At 50.0% G+C, this 23,406-nt stretch overlaps 1 protein-coding gene across 1 annotated transcript; it reads left to right on the top strand.

Annotated features, from left to right (window-relative positions):
- Window positions 1–854: 854 nt before the first annotated feature.
- Window positions 855–21,932, top strand: HRK (harakiri, BCL2 interacting protein). The gene is made up of 2 exons (XM_067700743.1): window positions 855–1,284; window positions 17,137–21,932. Exon 1 carries the CDS (start codon window positions 953–955, stop codon window positions 1,226–1,228), a length of 276 nt encoding a protein of 91 aa, XP_067556844.1. The 5' UTR covers window positions 855–952; the 3' UTR covers window positions 1,229–1,284; window positions 17,137–21,932.
- Window positions 21,933–23,406: the final 1,474 nt, after the last annotated feature.

Here is a 23,406-nt window from a genome sequence, read left to right as displayed (position 1 = left end):
CCCCGACCCCGCCGACCCCTTAGCGTCGCCATTGCGCGTTAAATCGGGATCACTGCTAGAAACTAACCCCTGTAGGAAAGTAATCTTGACAAAGGAAGCAGACAAAAATAAGTTTCCTTCTGGAAAACCCCTTGTGAGGGTCTTTCGGGCGGAGGCGCGGTGTGCCGGGAACAGCCGAGACTAAGGGCCGACCCCCTAATCCTCTCCCCGCCTCCATCAAGGTTTCTAGCGGCGCTGTGGGCGTTTAAGGGTCTGGAGGCCTATCTCAGATGGGGGTGGGGTTGTGCGTCGGGTGTGCTCATATCCGCAGCCTACAGGTGCGGAGTCAGACCTGAAAGTAGGCAAGTTGGGTTGAATCCGGCCCTCTCATGAGATTTTGAATCGACGCACCTCCCCCAAACCAAACAATAGCTTCGGAACATTTTTTGAATAATGCAGCCGAATTCGATATCGGCTTCATCCAAAACGGCAAATAAGCCTGCCCCCCTCGCCAAATCGGAATTGGAGCTGAATTCAGGAAAAAGAGACGGAGAAAACCTCCCCTGGCGCTCCACGCCTCCGCGAGGGTCTCCCGCGACCCCTGAAGCCAGAGACCCAAGCGGCCGGTCGCTTTCAGGCGTCCCAGCGCCCCGCGCTCCTCTTCTCCCAACCCGCGCGCCCCCTCACTGCCGGCGCCGCTAGGGTTAAAAGTTACCTCTCGGTTTCTTCTGCCTGCACCCCCCCCCCGGGGCCGGATGATGTAACCCCCCTCCCCGCGCCCTCCCCGCCCCCTCCACCATGTGACACTTTAATTAATAATAGCGCCGTCAGCACAACAAACGCACAACACAAGGAGAAACTTGGTGTCCAGGGGAGGCCCCCGGCGACTGGAGCGCGGCGGAGGCAGGCGCAGAGGCCGAGGCAGAGGAGGCGAGGGGCGGCCCGACGCGGGGAGGGAGAGAGGCGAGCGGTCATGTGCCCGTGCCCCCTGCACCGCGGCCGCGGCCCGCCGGCGGTGTGCGCCTGCAGCGCGGGCCGCCTGGGTCTGCGCTCGTCCGCCGCGCAGCTCACGGCCGCCCGGCTCAAGGCGCTCGGCGACGAGCTGCACCAGCGCACCATGTGGCGGCGCCGCGCGCGGAGCCGGAGGGCGCCGGCGCCCAGCGCGCTCCCCACCTACTGGCCCTGGCTGTGCGCGGCCGCGCAGGTGGCGGCGCTGGCGGCCTGGCTGCTCGGCAGGCGGAACTTGTAGGAACGCGGGGCTTCTTGGTGGGGCCGAAGCCGAGACCCAGCCGGAGCGAGCAACAGGTACGCTAGCGAGCGAGCGCCAGCGCGCGGTGTCTGGGGACTGGAGACTTGCGGCTGGCTTGGGAGCGGGAGAGCCTCAAGTTTGGCGTTCTTCTCTTCCCATCTCCTTCTTCCTCCGCAAGGATCTCGGTCCCCCTCCTAGGCAGTCCCCATCTCTCCTTCCAAGTACCGGCTCCACCGTTTCTGCCCCTTCTCTCCGAGTCCTTAAGCGCATCTTGCCACTCTCTCCATCGGGGTGGCTTTGGGAGGACTTTAGCCTCCGTAAGCCCCACCAGCGGCTCAAGCAAACACACAGTGCAAGTAAAAACTGGGCTTGCTCTGAGAACAGTTATAGGCCAAGCCAAAGAATTATAATCTATCGCGGTTTCAAGACGAGCCCTCAGTCCTCTTTCAGACGCCTGCCACTCCAGAGTCGCCACCGTTTCCATCACCGCCGCTCCAGACCCCCTTCTCCTTAAGTGTCACTTCTCCAGTTTCTGTTGCCCGTCTCCCGGCGCCCCGAGCACTTCTCGCGACTTCCTCCCCCTCCTGGTTCCTGGCCGGCTCCGTCTTTCTCCCTACCTAAAACTTTGCAGTTTTCCTCCGCTCTGGCAACTTCTTCTCCCCTCCAGCGAGGTGTCCCGTTTGAGGAGCTTGGCCTCCTCTTCACCAAACGGAGGAACTGAGATGAAGGAGATGCCCCCAAGTGAGCTGGGATCGGAGGCTCTCAGGGAAACTCCAAGGGGAAGCCTTAATGAAAGAGCATCAGCTGAGCTCTATCTGGGTGCTAGGCCTTGTTGAGGGGAGGAGGTGTTTGAGAGCCTGCAGTATGCTAGGCACTGCACGGCGGGGGTGGGGAGTGAGTATGGAGCTAGTGTGTCTGGTACCAGTAGGAGAAAGGTACTGAGCACCTACTGTGCGCTAGGCCCTTGGGATTGGGGAATTACTGAGCACCAGCTGTGCGCCTGGCACTGTGCTAGGCGCTTTAGGGGAGCAAACGTGTAAGGATCGTCTTTTCAGATTCTGGAATAGAGAGGAGAGCTGCAGTGAGTGCGAGTGGAGAGAATCAGGCTGAGCTTACCAAAGGTGGGTCTAGGGCCGGAAGGTGAAGGTCGAAGGTGAGAAAGCCAGCCTCGGGATGCCATGGCCCACAGAAACCGAGCTCTCGGGTCGCGGCTGAGCCCCGCGGTGCGCCAACACCCTGGGAAGCTGGCGCGGCGCCCGCAGGGAGAGGCGGCAGCCGGAGCGTGGGGGGTGGCAGCGCCCGGGGAGATGCGGGGGTGCGCGGGGTGTGAGCCGGGAGCGCGGGCGACAGATGTCTCGTGGGCCGGCGCAGCCCGGGCGCTGGCGAAGAGAGATGCGCGCTTCGGGACGCTCTCTGCCCGGCTTGGAGGTCACATCCGATTCTCCTCCTCCCGGAGGAGAGGCCCGGGGCTGCCCTCGACCGCAGAAGCCCAGGCTGGGGCCGCCGAATCCTAGAGGCAGGAACAGAATTTTGGATGGGGCACGGGGAGGTGGGGCAGAAAAAGGGAGCCAAGCAAGAGACGCGAAGCCCAAAGTGTGTAATTTAGGGAAAGGCGGAATGAAGGTGGGAAAGGAGGCAAGGAAAAAACGGGCGGCGAGACGAGGAAAGAAAGGCGGGGGAGCTGGAGAAAGAGAGAGTTCCTGGAGAACAAGATAGTGGGAACGTGGATTAGAAAGATGGGAAGCGAGGGGAATCCAGTAGAAATGGGGAGGAGGGCTAGGACACCGCTTCCTCCAGTCTTGGAGACCAGGCGAGGCTGGGGAGGCGCTGCCTTCTCGGGACTAGACGGTGCAGGATGCTGGGCGTCCCACCTAGGGGGCGGAGAGCGCCCACCAGAGCCCGACTGGCGCGCGTCGGGGCCGGGGGTGCTCCCGGGGCCCTCAGGAGTAGGCTGCCGCCCTGGAGGTGGCCCGAAACCTCCGCGAGGGCGCGCGGGGCGAACGCAGCGCGTCTCTCTGAGCTCGGGCGCGAGGAAGGACCCACGCGACAAGGAAGGGGGACGGGAAGGAGTTTTCGCCGGTGCGGCGTCAGCGGATAATTGTCGTCGCAGAGTTTATTTCCCCTTCCTGACTCTGCTTCAGCCCCAGAGCCCCGTGCTACGTCCCGACTCCTCAGCCTACCCCTGGGTTCTCCTCCATCCTGCTGTGTCCTGTCCGGGCGTCCCCAGCAGGCACACCCTCTAGGGTCCTCCCGCCTCGGGTGCCCTGACCCCAGGATGCCCGGCACGGCTTTCCTGCCGCGCTGCACCTCACTCCCTCGGATCGCCGGTAGAATGGTATTGAATAGAATGTGTACCACTACCATCCCGGGGTTCGCCTGGCTGGGTCTCCCAGGCTCGGCCCCTATCACAAGGACTTGGCTTCTCTCGCTGCTACCTCCACCTTGGGGCTTTCTTGTGCTTTGGGCTTAACCGGGGGAAACCCATCTTTCCCCAGCCTTCGGTAAGTTAGCAAGACGTGAAAGGAAATCCCCTGGAGAAAGACAGTTTGTTGAGCTGTGTGTGGTCCTCTCCACATTTCCTACCCCAGAAGAGAAATGGGAATGCTCACAGGGTGCCTTATTGGTTTCAGGGAGGCCTGAATCAGCCATCTAGAGCAGACCATTCTCTTAGGTTAAAGGTGAGCTTAGCTATATGCATGACAGCAGTTTCAACAAGCTTGTTTTGAGCCTCTACTGTGAGCCAGCAATAGTTTTCTTAGAAGTCATCATTAAACAAACAAACAAAAATCCAGCCTCTCCTCTGAGACTCAGTTTTCCCATATGTAAAATGGGGACAATAATAGTACTTAAATGCACAGCTATTGTCAAGAGGGTAAAATGAAGTCATTTACAGAGAGCTCTAGAACAGTGCCTGGCACATAAGAAGTGAATATAAATGTGAGCTATCATGACTATGATTGTGCATTTAATATCTTTCTTTCCGAAAGCAGACAACACTTTGCCATTGTCATTGCTGGTGATTCCACACTATTCTTACTTGCCATTTTGGGGAATCAAGGCCACCTGGGCCAGGATAGTATAGGGGTTAAGAGCATGGGTTTAGGGATCAGATGAAACTGGATTTAAGTCCCAGCCCAAGAACTTTCTGGCAGTGTGACTTTGGGTAATAACCGTAACCTCTCTGAGCCTTTATCTGTAAACCGGAGCTGTATCTCTATCAGGATTGTTGGGAGGTTGATAGGAGAGCATCTATTTCACGTGCCCAGTGCAGTGCCTGGCACTTAGTTCAGTTGTCAGAGGATGCTATGAAATGGTTAATGCCATTCAAAGGGGAAACTGAGGCAGAGAGAGTCCACCTGAGTTGTCCCAATGGATCGATCAATGGCAAAGTCAGAACTGGCATTGGAGTCTCTGCCTTTGAAGGCCTGCAGCACACAGCCCGTCGGATGACTTGAGGGATGCGGGGGAGGAGATGATACCAGGGCGGCAAGCAGAAGGGGTGGTGAGCCTCGAATTCCTGCACTAGAGAGATTCCCTTTCTGAGGGAGCCTCGGGGGAAGCTCCTTGGAGGCTGGGGAGGCCTGGCGGAGAATGAGTGTGATTTAACCAGTCACTGCTCCAAGATACAGGAGAGGGAACAAAAGATGCTTTATGGTGAGCTCTGGCTGGTGGAAGCGTGGGAGGGAGAAGTGTCACTTGCCTTGGGTGGGGGTGGGGGGGAGGGAAAGAGAAGGAGGAGGATTCGGGCTGGGGTGGGCAGAACCTTGCCTTAGGACTAAGGAGAGGGGAGAAAGGGGTACTCTGCGCACCCAAGAGGCAACGTAGTCAGTAGCAAGGAAGATAATGGGCCAGCAGGAGCCTGCTTTAATGAGTTAATGACGGTCTGGCCTGCCCGCCAGACATGCTAACTGGTTCTTGGAAGGTATTTGGGGGATTAAGTGGTTAAACCTGGAGGCGCATCCCTCAGGCCTCCCTCCCAGACTGCTGCACCCCTGCCAGGATTACTTTTAGAGCTTGAAAGCCTAGGCAAGGAAGGAAAGGAGTGAGCGGAGGAAGAGACAGCTGTTGGGGAGGAAACCCCCACCGCTGCCCCCCCAGGAAGCGGCCAGATGTGCAGGACGGTGGCAGCCTTCCTGCCACGTGGTCGCTGTCTGGAGTCACACTCTTGCCTACTGAGAGGCCAGGACTCAAGTGACTGAGCTGTGGATGTAAAAACAGCCCCACCTGGGAAGAATTAAATACACCCGCAGATACGGGCTGGGTGGATTTGGTAACCGCACCTCTGGGTTTTGAAGAGTCAGCTTTTCAGACCTCCATTGGGGGTGGGAGGAGTGGAGTGGGGGCTTCTGTCGCCCTTCTGGTCATCACTGTGTGTGACAGGATTTCATGGTAACAGTGAGCTGCCCCCACACTGTCCCTAGCCCATGGCAACTTGCTTGTCACATAGTAGATACAAAATAACTATGATGAATACATGAATCATTCAGAAACTGTGCACGGTGAGCGTTAGTGTTTCCTAAATTCGGCTTCTTTCACTTTTTCTCCTATTAATTATTGAGTTCCTACTGTGTTCAGGGCATGGTGGACACAGGAAGGACCAAGACATAGAAGCCCCTGCTCTCATGGAGCCTACATTTTAGTGGGAAGAGACAGATGATAAATCAGTAAAGATTGTTCTGGTTACAGCTGCTGTGTAACCAATTACTCCAAAACTTAGTGGCTTAAAACAACTATTCAATTAGGCTCATACATTCTGTGGGTTAGAAATTCAGACAAAGCATAGCAGGGTGACTTGTCTCAGTTCCAGGCTGACTGGGGGCTGGAGTCACGGTGATGGGATCTTCATTTATAGGCCTGGCTGTTGATGCTGGGTGCCAGCTGGGACTGCCAGTCAGAGCATCTACACTCAGTCTCCTCTTGTGGCTTGGGCTTCCCCACAGCATGGCAGCCTCACAGTAGATGGATTCTGACCTGGTATCTTAGAGCTCCGAAGGCAAGTGTCTCGGAGGGTCAGATGGAAGCTGCTTTGCCTTTTTTGACCCAGCTTCAGAAATCACTTTGGTTCAGCCCAGATTTAAGGGGAGTGGAATTAGACACTACCCCATGGGGGAGTGGCAAGGTTCTAGAATAGCCAATGGGAGAGAAGATATTGTCGTGGCCATCTTTGGATTATGCAGTCTAACACAGAATTTCAGAAAGTGTTCAGGGCTCTAAAGGTAACACACGAAGATAACGTCCAGGCACACCTCGGAGACACTGTGGGTTTGGTTCAGACCACTGCAATATGGTGAGTCACAAATGTTTTGGTTTCCCAGTGCATATAAAAGTTATGTTTACATGATACTGTAGTCTATTAAGTGTGCAGTAGTATTACGTCTTTAAAAACAATGTACACACCTCCATTAAAAAATACTTTATTGCTAAAAAATGCTAACCATCATCTAAACCTTCCATAAGTCATAATCTTTTTGCAACAATCACATCAAAGATCACAGATCACCGTAACAAATATAATAATGACGAAAGATTTGAAATATTGTGAGAATTATCCCAATGTGACACAGAGACACGAAGTGAGCAAATGCTGTTGGAAAGAAAGATGGCATCAATAGACTTGCTCGACACAGGGTTGCCACAAACCTTCGATTTGTAAAAAATGCAAACATCTCCGAGGTCTGCCTTTCATAGCGAGAGCCTGGAGCGCTCCTTACCTGCACTGGTTGGAGATGGTCACTTAGAGGAGGAACCAAGGAACCAATGCTGTGAGTGACGAAAAGGAGCCAACCACGTGAGTACCTGGAAGAAAGGTGTTCTGGGGAGGTGAGACTTTGCACCGTGTGCTTGAGGAGGAGGAAAACGAGCAGTGGGCTAAGACCACGTGAACTTGGGGGAGAGGAAGACAGAGGGCAGGCAGGGGCCAGATCAGGCCATGGTAGGGACGTTGAGTTTTGTTGTCAAGGGATTCACAAGTGCTGACAGTACATGAAGAGGTGCTTTATAAGAGGAGAATTAGATGTGATGCAATGAACTACTCATCCTCATGCATTTGCAAATATGAATTGAGCACCAGCTCAGGGCTAGGCACCAGGATGCAGGGATGCAGAGATGAGTAAGTCCCAGAACCTGGCCTCAGATGCTCCTAGACCTCAGGAGCGGGAGACCCCAGCTCTGACCCCCACTCCAGCCTACTCTCACTGGAGGAGACCTCCCACCAAGGTCTGAGAGATTCTGGCCCCTGTGCCAGCTCTGCCCAGCCCTCAGTGCCCTCAGAAGTTTGTGGATACTGGCTGGATTTCCATTCAATTCTGTATTGTCTCCCCTCCCTCCTTCCTGCTTTAAACTGGTGCCCTGCAGTTGGGTGAGGGATCTCTGTTTTAGGCCACATCAGTGAGATGTGTCCTTTTAGTACTGCTGGATACCCAGGAAGAGAGAAAGCTCCTTTCCCTGCCCTGTGGAGAGAAAATTGGCTGCCCCACAGGGTGTTGCCATCTTTGAACTTTTGCCCCACAGGCCATGGACTTGGGCAAGATGGAATTAAATTGTTTTGGGAAACTTAATAATAATAATAAAATAATAATGTAATATTCCTTTTTTTAAGAAAAAATAGCTTTTTCTTGATTACAAAAAATATTACAAGCACGTTATCAAATACTTGGAAAATACTGAAAAAAAGAAAGATTTAATCGATTGTTTTTATCTCACTACCCATTGTTAACATTTTGAGAGGTTTCTTTCCATTTAAAAAAAAATGCACTGAGAGGTACTTTAACAAGTAGAATCCCTCTAAATGCATTCTCTGTAATTTGACTTTGTCATTATATCATGGACATTTCTCCATGCTTTATAGTATTTTCTATGACACGCTTCTTTTTTTTTTTTTTTTTTTTGGCGGTATGCGGGCCTCTCACTGTTGTGGCCTCTCCCGTTGCAGAGCACAGGCTCACGGGCCCAGCCGCTCCGGGCATGTGGGATCTTCCTGGACTGGGGCACGAACCCGTGTCCCCTGCATCAGCAGGCGGACTCTCAACCACTGCGCCACCAGGGGAGCCCTACAACATGCTTCTTAGAGGTTGCTTAGTATTTCTGTTTAGGTCTTCCACGATTTACCTTCTCAGGCAGCTATTATTGGACATTTAGACAGTTTCCAGTGTGATGCAGAACATCCTTGGGTGTAACTCTGGATACACCACAGGTGATTTTCTTAAGAATGCCCACAAGTGGAACTTTGATATCAAAAGTGTAGGTAAACATTCTTTTATTATAAAGGTTGTCTAAAAGAGTACAAGATCTTGTAGTTTCTAGATAAACTCTGCTGCTTGTTCCCTTTTCTCATTTACGTCCCTGGCCACCATCCATAATGTGGTTATTGGCTTGTCTGTGGAGCAGGCTGTTACCATCCCCAGCTAAATCTGTGTTATCTTTTTCTGGAATATCCTTCATGGACCGCATCTCTAGCCATTGTTGGAGTGCATGAGTGAGATGACTGCTGACATGCCCATTCCAACTTCAGGGAAAGGCTGCAAGTCATAGCAGTGTCACTAAGAGTTTGAAGAGCTTCTCTGCCTGCCTGGCTGTACTTGGATCTGGTGCATGGTACTTAATAAATACTGTAGGATGCTAACATATTGATGGTGGGGAAACTTAGACAAAGTGAGTTTGGAGGGGTCTTCAGAGGGTGGGAATGTGTCAAGGGCCACGGGATAGATTTAAGAAGAGGTAGCGTTTTCAAAGACACCCCAGATTTATAATGTTTCAGCCTGTTGGCACACCATGGGGCCTCATTCTTGACTCAGAAGATTTAACTGCTGGTAACTGTTTATCTAATTCACCCAGATTTTATGCCGAGGTAGGACAGCTTGATGGACGGTGACATGAACTTTGGAGTCAGGCTGACTTTCAGATCCGGTCCTGATCGGCCATTTCCCAGTTATGTGACCTTAGGCATGTCCCTCTACCTTCTGAGCAGTATAAGGCATATCACTGCCGTTCAGAAAAGGGTAAATGATAGTGCAGGATATGTGTTGTTCTTATTTGGTGTAAATTTCAGTCCACGGGCCCATATTCAGAGTATGGTGGCAACTCTTAGGGGACTTTTCTGAGCTTTTTGTACAAAGCAGTTGCTAATCCTGCCCCCGCCCCCAACAGCCTTCTTAAGCCACTGCGCCGGGGCTGGGGGAACCTCCAGGACAGGACTCCCCAACCTGGGGGACACTAGCCTCCAGGTCCCGTGAGGGCCCCAGTCCTGGCTTTTTGTCCATCACTGTATCCCAGCACCTGGCATGGTGACCAGTGCAGAATGGGCATTCACTAACTACTGAATGAATGGATGGATGAATGAGTAAATGAATGAATGAATTTGGGAGAGGCTCAGGGAATTGGGGACACCCCCCCAGAAATGAGACATAAAATTGGCTGACTTCATACCCCTCTATTCGTCGCCCCCCCCCCCGACTTCAGAGAGAAATCATTGCTTTGATCTCAAAAGTATGACCCAGAGAGATCACTGTTCTAAAAACACAGCCAGAAATAGGCAGGACTTTAGAAACCACCTGACGCAACTCCCTCACCTTATAGATGGGGAAACCAAGGCACAGAGATGGCTTCTGAAGGTGAAAATGAGGTGGGCTTACATGCCAGCTGTCTCTGTCGAAGAATGTCTTAGCGTCTAGGCAGAAGTTGAAACCTGGTAGTTTCCTGGCTGTAATTGGCCTGCCATTTAGCTTTATTTGACTTGCATGTCTTCCGCCACACGCTTAAAAATCAGGCACTTTGGGCTTCCCTGGTGGCGCAGTGGTTGAGCGTCCGCCTGCTGATGCAGGGGACGCGGGTTCGTGCCCCGGTCCGGGAGGATCCCACATACTGCTGAGCGGCTGGGCCCGTGAGCCATGGCCGCTGGGCCTGTGCATCCAGAGCCTGTGCTCCGCAACGGGAGAGGCCACAACAGTGAGAGGCCCGCGTACCGCAAACAAACAAACAAAAATTAGGCACTTTCATATTGAAGTCCAGGTTTCCAGTTTTTATTGAAAAAACTGGAAAGAAAAAGAAAGATCTGACAATACCAAGTCCCATGTGGCAGCAAAAAGCTGGAGATGAGTGTCAGAAACCTCTTTAGATGGGACACAAACTCTTCAGTGACCCTGGCCCCTCCTGGGCACATGTTACTGGGGCCAATGCATTTAAGTTTATGACCTCTGGTTTTGGAGACCACCCTGCCAGACTTCCCTTGATGCATAGACACACCCACACTTGTATGCTATTTTAAATAAATGAGATCATACTGTTTATGCTATTTTGTAATCTGTTTCTTCCCCAATAAAAATAGGTTGCTGAGATGTTCCCATGTCAACAGAGGTTTTCATCATCTTTTTTTATGGCTGCATGGTGTTCCGTTGCTTGGATGGACCACGATTTCCTTATTTGGTCACATCCCCAGGGATATTTACGCTGTTCCCCATTTTCTGATAGTTCGTAAGTGAGGTTTAGTGAACATTCTTGTTTGGACAACTTTGCAAAAAAAAAACACAAAAAACTGAAGTTCCGGGCTTCCCTGGTGGCACAGTGGTTGAGAGTCCGCCTGCCAATGCAGGGGACGCGGGTTCGTGCCCCGGTCCGGGAGGATCCCACATGCCGCGGAGCGGCTGGGCCCGTGAGCTATGGCCGCTGGGCCTGCGCGTCCAGAGCCTGTGCTCCGTGGCGGGAGAGGCCACATCAGTGAGAGGCCCGCGTACCGCAAAAAAAAACAAAAACAAAACAAAAAAAACTGAAGTTCCTAGAGGTGAACTTGTTGGGTGAAAGAATATGTGTGTTGTAACATGTGATACATAAGGCGAGATTGCTTTAAGAAGGGTCTGTCCATTTGGTTTGGTGTCGATTGTGTGCTGTGCTACCCCCAACTTCTTAGTGCTTATTCTTTTGGACATCGAGTTAGTTTGGCATTCAAGGCCCACCTGCCAGAACTTCATAGTGGGCAGAGTTCTGAGGTCTCTGGGCTGTCTCCACAGACTTCATATAATCAATAACTCTTCACTGATAGCATTGATAACTATTCACAGATAACAGGGGCAATAGATAGATAGGCAGAGAGAAGGAAGCACATCTTCCAGGAGCTGCCAATGGCCTCTTCCTTTCTCATACACCCCACACCTAGCCTTCTGCTCTTTTAGTCCCCTCAGCCACCGTCTCCTCAGAGCCCAGTGTCCTAACTGGCCAGCATGAGCTACATGGACAGAGATTTAAATGCTAACATGGACCAGAGCATCTTCCCTCTAGGAGGATTCCACATGGAGAGCTTTGTACCCATGATTCTTAGACATCAGGACCGACCACTGGTACCATTTGAACTCCATGGTCAAAATCAACCCGCTGAAACCAAAGATGGAAGAGTGGGTAATAAGAACCTACTGTCTAGCACAGGAAACTCTACTCAATACTCTGTAATGACCTATATGGGAATAGAATAAAAAAGAGTGGATATATGTACATGTGTAACTGATTCACTTTGCTGTACAGTAGAAACTAACACAACATTGTAAATCAACTATACTCCAATAAAAATTAATTTAAAAAAAAAAAGATGGAAGCGTGGGGAAGTTCCCACCATTATTCACGTGCTCACTTAGCCATTGTCACTCAACAGGTTGAACTGAACACCTGCTCTGTGCAGGGCATGGTGCTGAGCCCTGAGGATGAAATGGTGGGTCAAGGGGAGAGACAAGTGTGTGTAAATGCACAGAAAGTATTCTGGGGGGCTTAGGGGTGGAGTGAAGGCGGCTTTCCTTTTATTTCTATATCCTTCTCTGCTATTTGAACTTCTAACTTATCACATATGCAAACGGCAAGAGCAAAAAAGATATTTTTTTCAACTAAAAATTGGGACCTCTTAGGAGGGAACCCAAGAGTCCTAACTCTTCTCAGATGTAGGGAAAAGGGGGTGAGGCTCCTGCTCTAACGCTGCAGCGGGATTCACAGCTCACAGCTCTCCACCTGCAGCGCCCCAGCCCAGGCAGCGGTCTCTCGAGGCTTCTTCCCCCTCTGTCCCCCGCCCCTCCACTCTGTGGGCGCAAAGTGGAAATAGGGACATTTAAGAACAGGCATTTCATGAATCTCTTCAGTTGTGAGCTTTGGTTGTGAGTCAGCATTTGAGAAAGTGCTTTATGAGCCAAGTTGGAGGAAAAACATCCCAGGGGCAGTTCAAGTGGTTCATAGGGAGCTGTGGACTTTATGTTTTTAAACTAGTTTAAAATTGTACAATGACTCCTTACTCCTTTCAAAAAAAGAAAAGAAAAAAATAACATAAACAATACAGAAGTAAAGTATACCAAGTAGAGCGCTGTAATTGTTCTTTTACTCCACCCCCAAAGCCACTCCCCTGGGGTAACTTTCAGTCTGGAGTATATAACAACAATAACAATAATAATAACAACAAATGCAGACCTTATTATGTGCTGGACTTCTAAGTCCTCACATATGTTAACACTTTCAGTCCTTACATCAACACAGTAAGATTGGATATACTCCCCCACCTTTTTCGTATAAGGAAACTGAGACCCAGAGAGGTTAATAACTGGCCTAAGGTCACACAGCTTTTAAGTGTCTGAATCAGGATTCCAACCCAGGTGTCGAGCTCCAGAGTCTAGGCTCTTAACCATTATACGATTTTGCCTCTCTGCCATACTTTTTATATGGATATATAGATAGAGACAGCTATCTGTGTACGCACACACACATATTCATTAAAGGAAAAAAATCTGGGGCATTTGCTCTTTTCAATTAAAAATCATAGCCATCTTTCTGTCTCAGTACATTTAGATTTACCTCTTTCTGATAGGCAGGTGGCTTAATTTGTTAATCCAGTCTCCTGTCAATAAACACATGGGTTGTTTCCAAACTACAGATTTGTAATAAATTCCAAATTTATTACAAATAAAGCTGGAGGGAACATCCTTGAGCACGTTTATCTGACTGCTTCTGTGGGCTAGTGGAGGGTGTCCAACTTAAAGTCCCCCAGAAGAAACAAACAAAAAAAAGAGTTATACTTACTGACATAACATATCCTGAAGTGAAAAAAAATGCCAACTAAAAAACGAACAAACAAATCCTCCAGAAGTGTATACATAGGCCCACCCTCTGTGGAGCGTGCTGTCGTGGTGTTGATGCCGTGCAGAGGTGTGCTTCTAATATTCATCCTTCACTGTGGACGCCAACCGGTAACCAGTACACAAACGGGCACAGGAATTTGTCCATTTAGCAGCCCTGGGAAACCCTTAGAAAGACTCATTATATGCTCAATGATTTACAGGTAGGAAAAGTGAAAATCAGTTGCTGGTCCTAGTTTTGCAAGGAAACAATACAGTTTCTCGCCTGATGCCACTGTTATTTTCCCTTCGTCATCTCCATTCAACTCAGGTATCAACACAGCCTCAATTGTCACAACTTTCAGATGCAGTTCCCTGCTCGTCAGGGTCCCCTGTTTGAGCCATACTTGTCACTGCCCTTGCGCCTTGCTTAGGCCCTTTCCCCACCTAAACGATCCTGCCTTCTTCCAAATATGGCAAAAACATTGTCTGGGGCTTCCCTGGTGGCGCAGTGGTTGAGAATCTGCCTGCCAATGCAGGGGACACGGGTTCGAGCCCTGGTCTGGGAAGATCCCACATGCCGCGGAGCAACTAGGCCCGTGAGCCACAACTACTGAGCCTGCGCGTCTGGAGCTTGTGCTCCACAACAAGAGAGCCCACGACAGTGAGAGGCCCACGAACTGCGATGAAGAGTGGCCCCCGCTCGCTGCAACTAGAGAAAGCCCACGCACAGAAACGAAGACCCAACACAGCCAAAAATAAATAAATAAATAAAATTAAATAAACAAACAAACCATTTAATTAAAAAAAAAATTGTCTGTGTATCTTCAAGGCCCAGTTCAAATCCCGCTTCCTCTCTGAAGCTTTCCTGGTGAGTGTAACCGCATATCGACTTCTGGGCTCTAAACACACCCAGACCAATGTGTCTGCACACTCATTGTCTGCAGACAATGGTCTTTTACAGTCCTGGCCTCTGGCATTTCATGTCTTCCCCAGTAAGACTGGAGGCCAATTGAGGGCAGGCACTGAGCTTTATCTTGTGCAGAGAACAATGCTTAGCATGAAGTCAGCACACTCCATAGCACACAGTAGGTGCTTAATAAACGTGGTTTCTTTCTCACCCTCCATCGTTCCTTTTTTGTACCCATGCTTAAGGCAGCATAATCACCTCAGGCTAATGCTGCAGGGTTCCACTGACTTTGACTCTATAGGTCAGTATGACTAGACACCAACAAAGTGAGATTTTTAGGGGTTACAGAAGCTGGTTTCCATGAACTAAATTGAGTGTGCTTCTCAGTTGAGTTGACGGTGACTCTGAGTCAGTACTCCATGAAAACATCTAGCAGCTACACAGTAAAGCAGAATGCCTTCTTCGCTTGTGCCCTGATGGGACAGGAGGGGAACGGGGTGGGGGTTGGTGGTTGGCGGGCTGCAGGGGTCTTCTCCCTCCACCTGAGCAGGTCAAAAGCAAAAGGTTTGAAGTTGCTGATTCAGATCCTTGTGACCAGCAGCTAAGGTCGATTGTGGGGTCCATGTGATTATGGACGCAGTTGTATGTATCGGTCAGGTCCAAGTAAGAGGCAGAGAGCACCTCCAAACTGAGTAATCAGAGGAGAATTTAGTAAAGGTTCGATGGCAAAGTGTGCGCAGGGTTTAGGAAATCAGTGAGGGATCCTGCAGCCCCACTCCCAGGTTGGCAGCCCCCCTGGCCTAAAGGCAAGGCGAGGGGACAGGACCCAGAGCCTGGAGAGGGGCCTGGAGCTGCACCAGAGAGCTTCCTGGCAGGTACTCCAGCCGACCTGTGGCCCTGTCTCGCCGTGCCATTGCCACCTTCTGTGAACCAGACCCCAGAGGAGGCCAGAGGCCAAGGGAGGCTGTTGGTGCAGTTCATACAAGTCAATATCCCGGACTTTTGTCCACTTGAAGGTCATAAAGTCATCTCTCTCCTACACCATGTGGTTTGTATCACGCACATGGCAGTTTTCCCACCACCTGCTTTAGAGTAATGTACGAATTGTGTTTATCTCCTCTGCTGACTCTCCAACCTCATCTCCCCCCTGGCCCCAGGGCCCAGCCTTTGCTTGCGGCTCATTGAGCTCCCTGACCTAGTCATGGTCTGTCCTTCCTCTGTGTCCTGTTTCTTCTCCCTTCCTCCCCGCCTCTCTTCATCCCCTTCCTGTACTCCCTCCCTCTCCTCCTCTCCCTCTTCCTCTCCTCCTCCTGATATACTTCACATCCTTTTCCATTATCTTCGTGTGTTACCTTTAGAGCCCTGAACACTTTCTGAAATTCTGTGTTAGACTGCATAATCCAAAGATGGCCACGACAATATCTTCTCTCCCATTGGCTGTTCTAGAACCTGGCCACTCCCCCATGGGGTAGTGTCTAATTCCACGCCCCTTAAATCTGGGCTGGCTTGTGATCTGCTCTGAACCAAAGTGATTTCTGAAGCTGGGTCAAAAAAGGCAAAGCAGCTTCCATCTGACCCTCCGAGACACTTGCCTTCGGAGCTCTAAGATGCCAGGTCAGACTCCATCTACCGTGAGGCTGCCATGTTGTGGAGAAGCCCAAGCACAAGTCAGTGGTGTTTATTATATTTCCAGAGTTGTGCAGCCGTCCCCGCAATCAATTTTAGAGCATTTTCAGTTCCCCAACAGAAGCCTCGTGCCCATTAGCATTTAGTCCCCAATTGCTTACATTCCTCCCCAGCCCTGGGCAACCACAAATCTGCTTGCTTGCTTTATAGATTTGTTTATTCTAGACATTTCCTGTAAATGGAATCATACATTTGTCCCTTTCGCGTCTGGCTTCTTTCATTTAGCAGCATGTCTTCAGGGTTCATCCGTGTTGTAGCACGTGTCAGCGATTCATTCCATTTTATGGTCAAATAATGTTCCATTGTATGGAAATACCCTACTTATTTATGCATTCATCAGGTGATGGGCATTTGGGTTGTTGCCACTTTGGAGCCATTATAGATAATGCTGCTCTGAACATTTGTGTACAAGCTTTTGCATGGATATATAGTTTCCATTCTCTTGGGTATGCACTGTTTTTCTCTGCCGTGCCGGAATACCTCCCCTTATCCTGGCTAATTCACTGGCATCGTTCAGTACTCAGCAGGGGTCTTCCTCTTTCTCTGACTTCCCCTCCTCCCTCATGAGCTGCCTCTCCTGTGGGCTCCCATAGCCCATGTCTACCCAGATTGCAGGCTCTTCCCATGACACTGTCATTATTGATTTCATCTCATCTCCCTTTGTTGGCTTTTGAGCCCCTTAAGGGTAAGAACTGTGTCATTGGATCTGTAACACCTAGTATGGTGCTTGGCATGTTCGTCAATGAATGAGTGAATGGATGGGTGGGTGGGTGGATGGATGACAGCAGAGACTGTCCTACAAGTCTGCCTTGAATATGGATCTATGAAATGAATAGATGATGGTCCCGTTCCTGACACGGAGGAGCAAAAAATGTAATGTGTCTCCACATCGTCTTTTTAAATCACAGAAGATGCCTATGTAGACGTGTAGGTCTGAAAACAAGAGGGGTGTGTGTGTGTGTGTGTGTGTGTGTGTGTGTGTGTGCGTGCACATGCACATATATGTTTAAGGAAGGCTGCTATATGGACAGAGCTTTGGCGGGAGGGGCAGCACCAAGACTAGCTTTGGGGGAACCTTTCCTTCCAAATCAGAGCTTTGGTATCTAGCAGCTCTCGCCTATCCCCCTCCCCCTCCCGACAAGCGGAGCTGGCTGTGCAGCGGCCCAAGGCGCTGACGTCATCCCCAGTGGCTGTCTGCACGTGCCTACTGACTGAAATACAAATCTTTATTTCTGCAGGTTGGTGAAAACCCTGTGTCCTTGGAGAAAGCCGGTTCCCATTTTCCTGAGGGGGGAGCCCAGAGCTTGAAAGGCCGCAGTTGGCACTTCGAGAAGGAAGTGGAGAATAAAGACGGCGCCTGGAGCAATAGTAGCAACGCGGAATGGGACTGGGGAAGCCCTCTTTGATATCCAGCTGCAGAAACAGACACCCCAACGCTATTTACATACAGCTCTATATATATAGAAAAAGAAAATATGAATATTATTCTTCAGTGCATGCCTTGTCGAGGATGTGGTCCCCTCCCTTTTCTGCACCTTCCGATGTGAACTTTGATGCTCTTTCATGTCTGGGGCACTGGAAGAGAGATGCTTACTGTGTACCTAGAAATTTTGCAAAGACTGGTGGGAATTAGCCTCAGAGGCGACCAACTGCCTGGGAAGGGATGCCGGTGGAGGAGGAGGTGAAAGTGCAAAAAGCAAAATAGAAAACAAAAAGTGAGGACTCAGGGCCAATTTTGTAGGGGCAGTCTGGGACACCTCCATTTCTAAGTCTTGACAAGTCCTAGCCTCTCTCTACCTACCTAGATAGATGGCTAGTCCCACTGTCATCAAGACAAATGGCATTCCCCACCCCCCCTACCAATCTGGTGTCTCTGGTGCTTCGCTTAAATTTTGCTGGTGCTACATGTGTTCTTGCTGGTGCTGTCATGGTATGCTGTTGCCAGACCTGCAAGGCCAGGGGACGAGAGAGGTTTCTATTTTGCTGTTTCAGATTCTTATTTTAAAGGAATCAGTCACAAAAGTGCCACTTGAGAGTCTTTTCTCTTTCTCTATGTGGGGATGAATACACGGAGGTGTTTTGGAGCAAACCTTGGGCTCTGGGAGGGAGGAAGGGTGGGTGATGGCACTGAGTGGCTTGCTGGTTACGGGGTGGAAAACTGACCTCACGTGTGACTTGTTTGCTGCCTCCTCCGCCCGCAAGTACCCTGTGAGTTCAGACCACAGCCTCCCCGACTCCCCAAGGGGATTTCAGGGCTTAGGTTTTATGGATTGAAGAGCCAAGAAATGGCTACCTTCTGGTCAAGGGTGAATTATAAGCTAGGGACGTTGGGGGAGGGAGAGGGTCATTTCAATGAAATGCACCAGCATCTCACTTTCTGAGGGTCTGATTTTTTTTCTTTTTCCCCAGGATAAGCTACTATTTTCAGAAGTTTCTAGAAGGGCTAAAAAAAGATGTGTGCTGGACTGAGACTTGGCTGCAAAGACTCTTCAGGGAGTGATGATTATGTTTTGCTTTCATTAAAAAAAATATCCAACAACAGGTATTATTCCTCTGTGCAGGGCTCACACTGCCCTTTTCAAAGCTGAGATGGTGAGGCACGAGGCTGCAGGTTCAGCCATTCTACAAGGCTGGATTTGCAGGTCACCACGCGGTACCTGTGGAGAGGGGGTCTGCTGGTCTGGTCTGCAGACACTCTTCCAGTCCTAAGAAACCAGCAGAGGGACCAGCCGTTTTCAGGTTGACATGGGTCTGAAACGGCAATTCTTTCTCATGGGCATTGCTGAAAATTACCAGGTCCTTTAGAATGCAGGGGCTTTCAGGGCTGCTGCAAGCTGAGAGCTGTCTTTGTTTAAAAAGAAAAATAAATCCATGCCTTATGTTTTCCTAAGTAGCCCTTTAAAGAAAAATGCAACCCAGAACTGCTGAATGTGAGGGCAGCTTCCCACCCACCCCCTCCCCACGGCCGCCCCCCGACAGCTTGGAACTCGGCAAAGCCAAAAAGAAAGCTTGTTTATAGAGAATTTGTTTCCCTTCATGGCTGGAGCCCTTCCTGCAGTTATGTTTACAGGGGATGAGTGTGTAGGCAAGGTCGTCAGGGAGCAGCAGGTGACATCCCCGCCAAGCCGTGAACTCAGAGAAGGCAAATTCATTAGAATGATATGAAATACAGTCTCTGCTTTTATTTAGTCACTTTCCTAGCCAGACGCTAGACTTTCCAGCTGACCCCATTTTCTGGGGAGGGGGTTTTCATTACTGTAGTTGTACGCGATCGTAGCTCTCTGCTGCTTTAAGGCTGAACCTTCAAGACCACAGTGGGGACGTGCTGACTACCTAGACACAGGTTAAAGGTCAGAGGATCCTTTTTTTCGACCCTGACTAGCTTATGACATTCCCGCTGGAGGATCCAAACTCCAAATGCTGGGGTTTCAGGCAATTTTGATTTCAATGAAGCCACATCGCTTGAGAGAACCGGGCACCCAGGACCCTCCTCATGGAGCTTTACAGCCAAGTCCCTTGTACATATTCTCTTATATTATTAGAAACTGTGTATTTATCTAACCCTCGCTTTTTCTTGCACATCATTAATTTGAGTGCATTTCTCAAATGCCCCGATTTTTGACAAGGGGTTGTTTTTAATGCTTGTTTTTATATGAGATTTGACTTCTTGATGGACATTTGTATTAGGAAATTGAAGCATGATATATATGTATATATTGTCTCCACCGTCTCTCCTGTTGCATTACTTGGATTGCATGAGATAGTGGGGTGGTGGTTTTTTTTAAAAAAAATATTTCCACAGTGTGCAAAGTGCTGGCACCATTCCCCCCCCTCCCTGGCTTTTCTCTGGCTGCCAAGGAGTCATTGATTTTGATTAGCTTCACTGCAGAGCGTCTGTGAAGAGAGAGAGAGAGAGAGGGAGGGAGGGAGGCTTTGAAATAAATTTTAAAAAAGACCTCATATCAGGTTTCAGCAGACAGCAGTGTGTGTGTGTGTGTGTGTGTGTGTGTGTGTGTGTGTGTGCAAAGCAGAGGGGGGCTTCTGAGATCATCGTTTAGGTAGCTTGCTGCATAATGAGGTGAGAAGCAAACAGAAGGGCCTCCTCCTTTCTGGTTGCTCTCAGAGGGTGAGGGTACGGGAGCCACAGGGATTGGAAGCTCTTGGGACCTCAACATTCCAAATTAGATCCATTCCCTTCTGGAAGGTTCTCTCCCTTACCCCAATGCCCACGAGCAAGTAAGATCTCTTTTCCCCTTTTCAGTTTTGGGTTCCATTTCATAGTCCCTTGAGCATAGCTCGATTAACGGTTTCTTTGGAGGAGCCCTGCACCTCTCTGGCTGCTGTCCATGGTCCTAGGCTGTACGTCTCCTAGAACCCAATTCCCATTTTGCTCCTCTTTCATTGGGATCCTGGAGACGTTTTTTCCACTTCTTCCAGTGATCTCGTTTTTAAATTCTTTTCTATTTTGATGAGGGGAAAAGGGTGATTTAAACAATACGGTCACAGTACAATGGAGCTGTGACTTTGGTTTCACAATTTATATGTCTGATCTCACGTACTCCTAGCTTTATTATCATGTTTCTGACAGTGACAAAATACCACTTCCCCTTGCTTGGGAAATTGAGGGAGTCCTCCTCTGATGCTACCCAAGTGTCTTTTGGGGACACTGGCTTGCCATTGTGGACTTATTGAGTGTCCACCTGGTATTAGAAGTTGCAGTGACCAGAATACAGGTTTTGTTCTTCCGTGTGGATACCATTTCCTTTTCTGAATGTCCCCTTAAGTCCACCTGGGCCCATCACAGGGTCAGACGCTGGTTTGGGGGGGTGAGGGGGCGGGCCTAGTCCCACGGGAGCTGATGGAGGAAGTTGATATCAAAAGTGTCATTTTGAAGTATAAATCGTAAGCTTATTTTTAAAAGTTTAATTAATTCATTCAGCACCTACTTATCGAGCACCTACCATGTTCCAGGTTGTAGACTCTCCTCTGGGAAGAGACTTACGTATTGATCATGGAGGGGTAGACCTGCTTGCCACCAGATGATGCTCAAATGTCCCTTTCCATTATGGTTCACAGATTTGTCGGGTCATCACTGTGACCCCAAGCCTTGCTGGCAGATCGTTCTATAGAATTTGCATGTACTGAGCTCTACACTATCGTGAAGGCAATTCAGAAGCCGACGACCTCAACTCATCCCCAGCACGAAAAGGCTGGTTCTTGCTACTTCACACAGTAAAGCAGCACTGTGCTAAGAGCTTTACGTGTTTCCCCCTTAGCTATTCCTCACGCCCACTCTGGAAGACAGTGCTGTGATTATTCCCATTTTACAGTTGAGGAAGCTGAGGCTCAGCGAGGTTATGCAACTTGGCCAAAGTTGCACGCGAAGAGGGAAGTGGCTGAGCCGAGATGTGGACTCAGGTGTGCGTGGACCCCACCCCCACCCTGGCCCCACTTCCCTCCAAGCCCCCCAGCTAAGCTTCCTGCTCCACCGGGTTCCTTCCTGAGCTGGTCCCACTGGCATTGCTAGTTCAAGGGCAAGCATGTGCCTGGGGCCCAGCAAGGAGCAGGGGAGCCTAACTTAGGTTGCATTCGGGGACACTCCAGCACAGCCTGGATGGTTCAGTTGGAGATTTTATGTATTTGTTCCCTGCCCTTTGTGTTCCTGACTTCTGTAAGGTCCCTGGGACAAGCATCTCATTTGCAAACGAGGCCTGTTTGACCTACTTCCTAGGACACGGGAAATCTTTCTCATCTCCTTCCTGTCCCCTCCCCCACCCAAACCCCCATTTCCTCCCCTCAAGGTCTTCTGCACTCTAAGCGCCCAGGAACGCCTGTGCGCGGTGGAGATGGCTGTGGGGCTGTCTGGAACCTCAGTGAGCCTTCTGACTCAGCTGGAGAGGCGATATGCTTGGGGACATCCCGTTCTGGTTTCTACCCTTGCTGGCTCGCTGTGCTCTTTTGTAAGAGGAATTTCATACCTTGGAGACGCTTTGTACATATTTGTAATGACTTTATTAAAAAAAAAACAAAACAAAACTGGTTGTGTGCTTCCAGCCAAAGGCCTCTGCGTTTTCATTTCCTTTTGGAAGGTTGGTCTCCAAAGACTACGGGAGGATCTGGCTACACACGCCAACCTTCCCTGGGACAGAAGGGCACACACTCATCTCCTGTCCCTGTTGTGTTCCTGGGAACACCCCAAGGGGAGGGTTGGCCTAAGCAGTACCCTTGGGTTGAGCAACACGTTGGGGGAACTGGTCCAACAGTTCAAGGTCAGTGCACAAAAGCATCGTTTATGCATGACATGACGCAGATAAGCAAGTGAGCCTGCAGGCTGATGTCTCCAACTATGGGTGAATGGACCGCTCAGGGTGGGGTACTTTCACCTGCATTTACCTGGTCTGAGTTGTACCAAGAGACCAAGTTCTAGTTTATTCCTAAGAATGGTAGGTTGAGGACAGGTGGTTTTTCTAGATAATAGATCCTTTTTTCTTCTTTGGGGACCCACCCCTTTCCCACTCTCAGTCCATGCGACTTGGAGGGATGGACTTCATTTCCCACCCACCTCTGTTCCCACGTCCAGAGCTCAACAGCCGACCGAAGCTTGTCCAGTGCTCTGAGTCCCCAAGGCTAAAGTGATTGGTTTGGGGGCAAACTAATGAGAATCAACCTCAAAACTCCAGCTGGAGCTTTGGGGAAGCAGGGGCTCTCTTTGCTGGGGTTGTGAAGCTGGTAGAACATAAGCTCTCTGGAGGCTCTCTTCCCACCACGTGGGATCCGACTGCCTGAAGACTAAACCACCATCTCAAAGGAAAACACTTGAGGGATGGAAAGACATGATTCTACTATCATCCCTGGAGCCCCTGAATCCAGCTGTACCTAAAGCCCATACTGTTACATGAACCAAATAAAGTCCTTCTTTTACTTAAGCTGTATTTGGCTTGGTTCACAAATAATTTCAACCAAAAAGTTCTGCTTGATGATGCTTTTGTGTCTGGCTTCATAACGTTGCCCTGAGAGGCACCAATTGTCACCTAATGCTGTTTACGTTTTAAATATCCATCGTCATCTGAGAAAACCCTTCTTGAATCAGCCCATGCACCTGGGGTCCAATCAACCTATAGTTAATGGCCACAGTGGGCTCTGTAGCTGCCACCCCAAGATCCCTTCTACCAGTTCTGGGTGCCATCCTGCACCTTTGTGTGCTTTGTGGCACCCGACACCTTCAGAGGCCTGGGCCTCCTCAGTGGAGTGCCTGAGAGGTCTCCCACCCGCCACATTGGCTCACAGCTGGGAGCACAGAAACCTCAGGGTGGGACAAACTCTGAGATGCAGCTGATGCTCCGGAACTCCCGGCAGGACCAAGCTGAGCTGGGACTTCTCTGAGAGTCGCCCTCTTGCTGGGCTTCATCCCCTCCCTCTTCTGTTTCACTCATTCCCTTACTAGTTTCTCCTCGGAGCACTTCCTTAATAAATCAAGCGCCAACTCAACGGGATCTACTTTGGGGAAA

Source organism: Pseudorca crassidens, chromosome 12 (genome assembly GCF_039906515.1).
Source record: "Pseudorca crassidens isolate mPseCra1 chromosome 12, mPseCra1.hap1, whole genome shotgun sequence".
Taxonomy (NCBI): Eukaryota; Metazoa; Chordata; class Mammalia; order Artiodactyla; family Delphinidae; genus Pseudorca; species Pseudorca crassidens.
This window is presented reverse-complemented; position numbering and strand designations above follow the sequence as displayed.

Coding starts and splice junctions, on each gene's coding strand:
- HRK (XM_067700743.1), top strand. CDS start 953: ATGTGCCCGTGCCCCCTGCACCGCGGCCGCGGCCCGCCGGCGGTGTGC.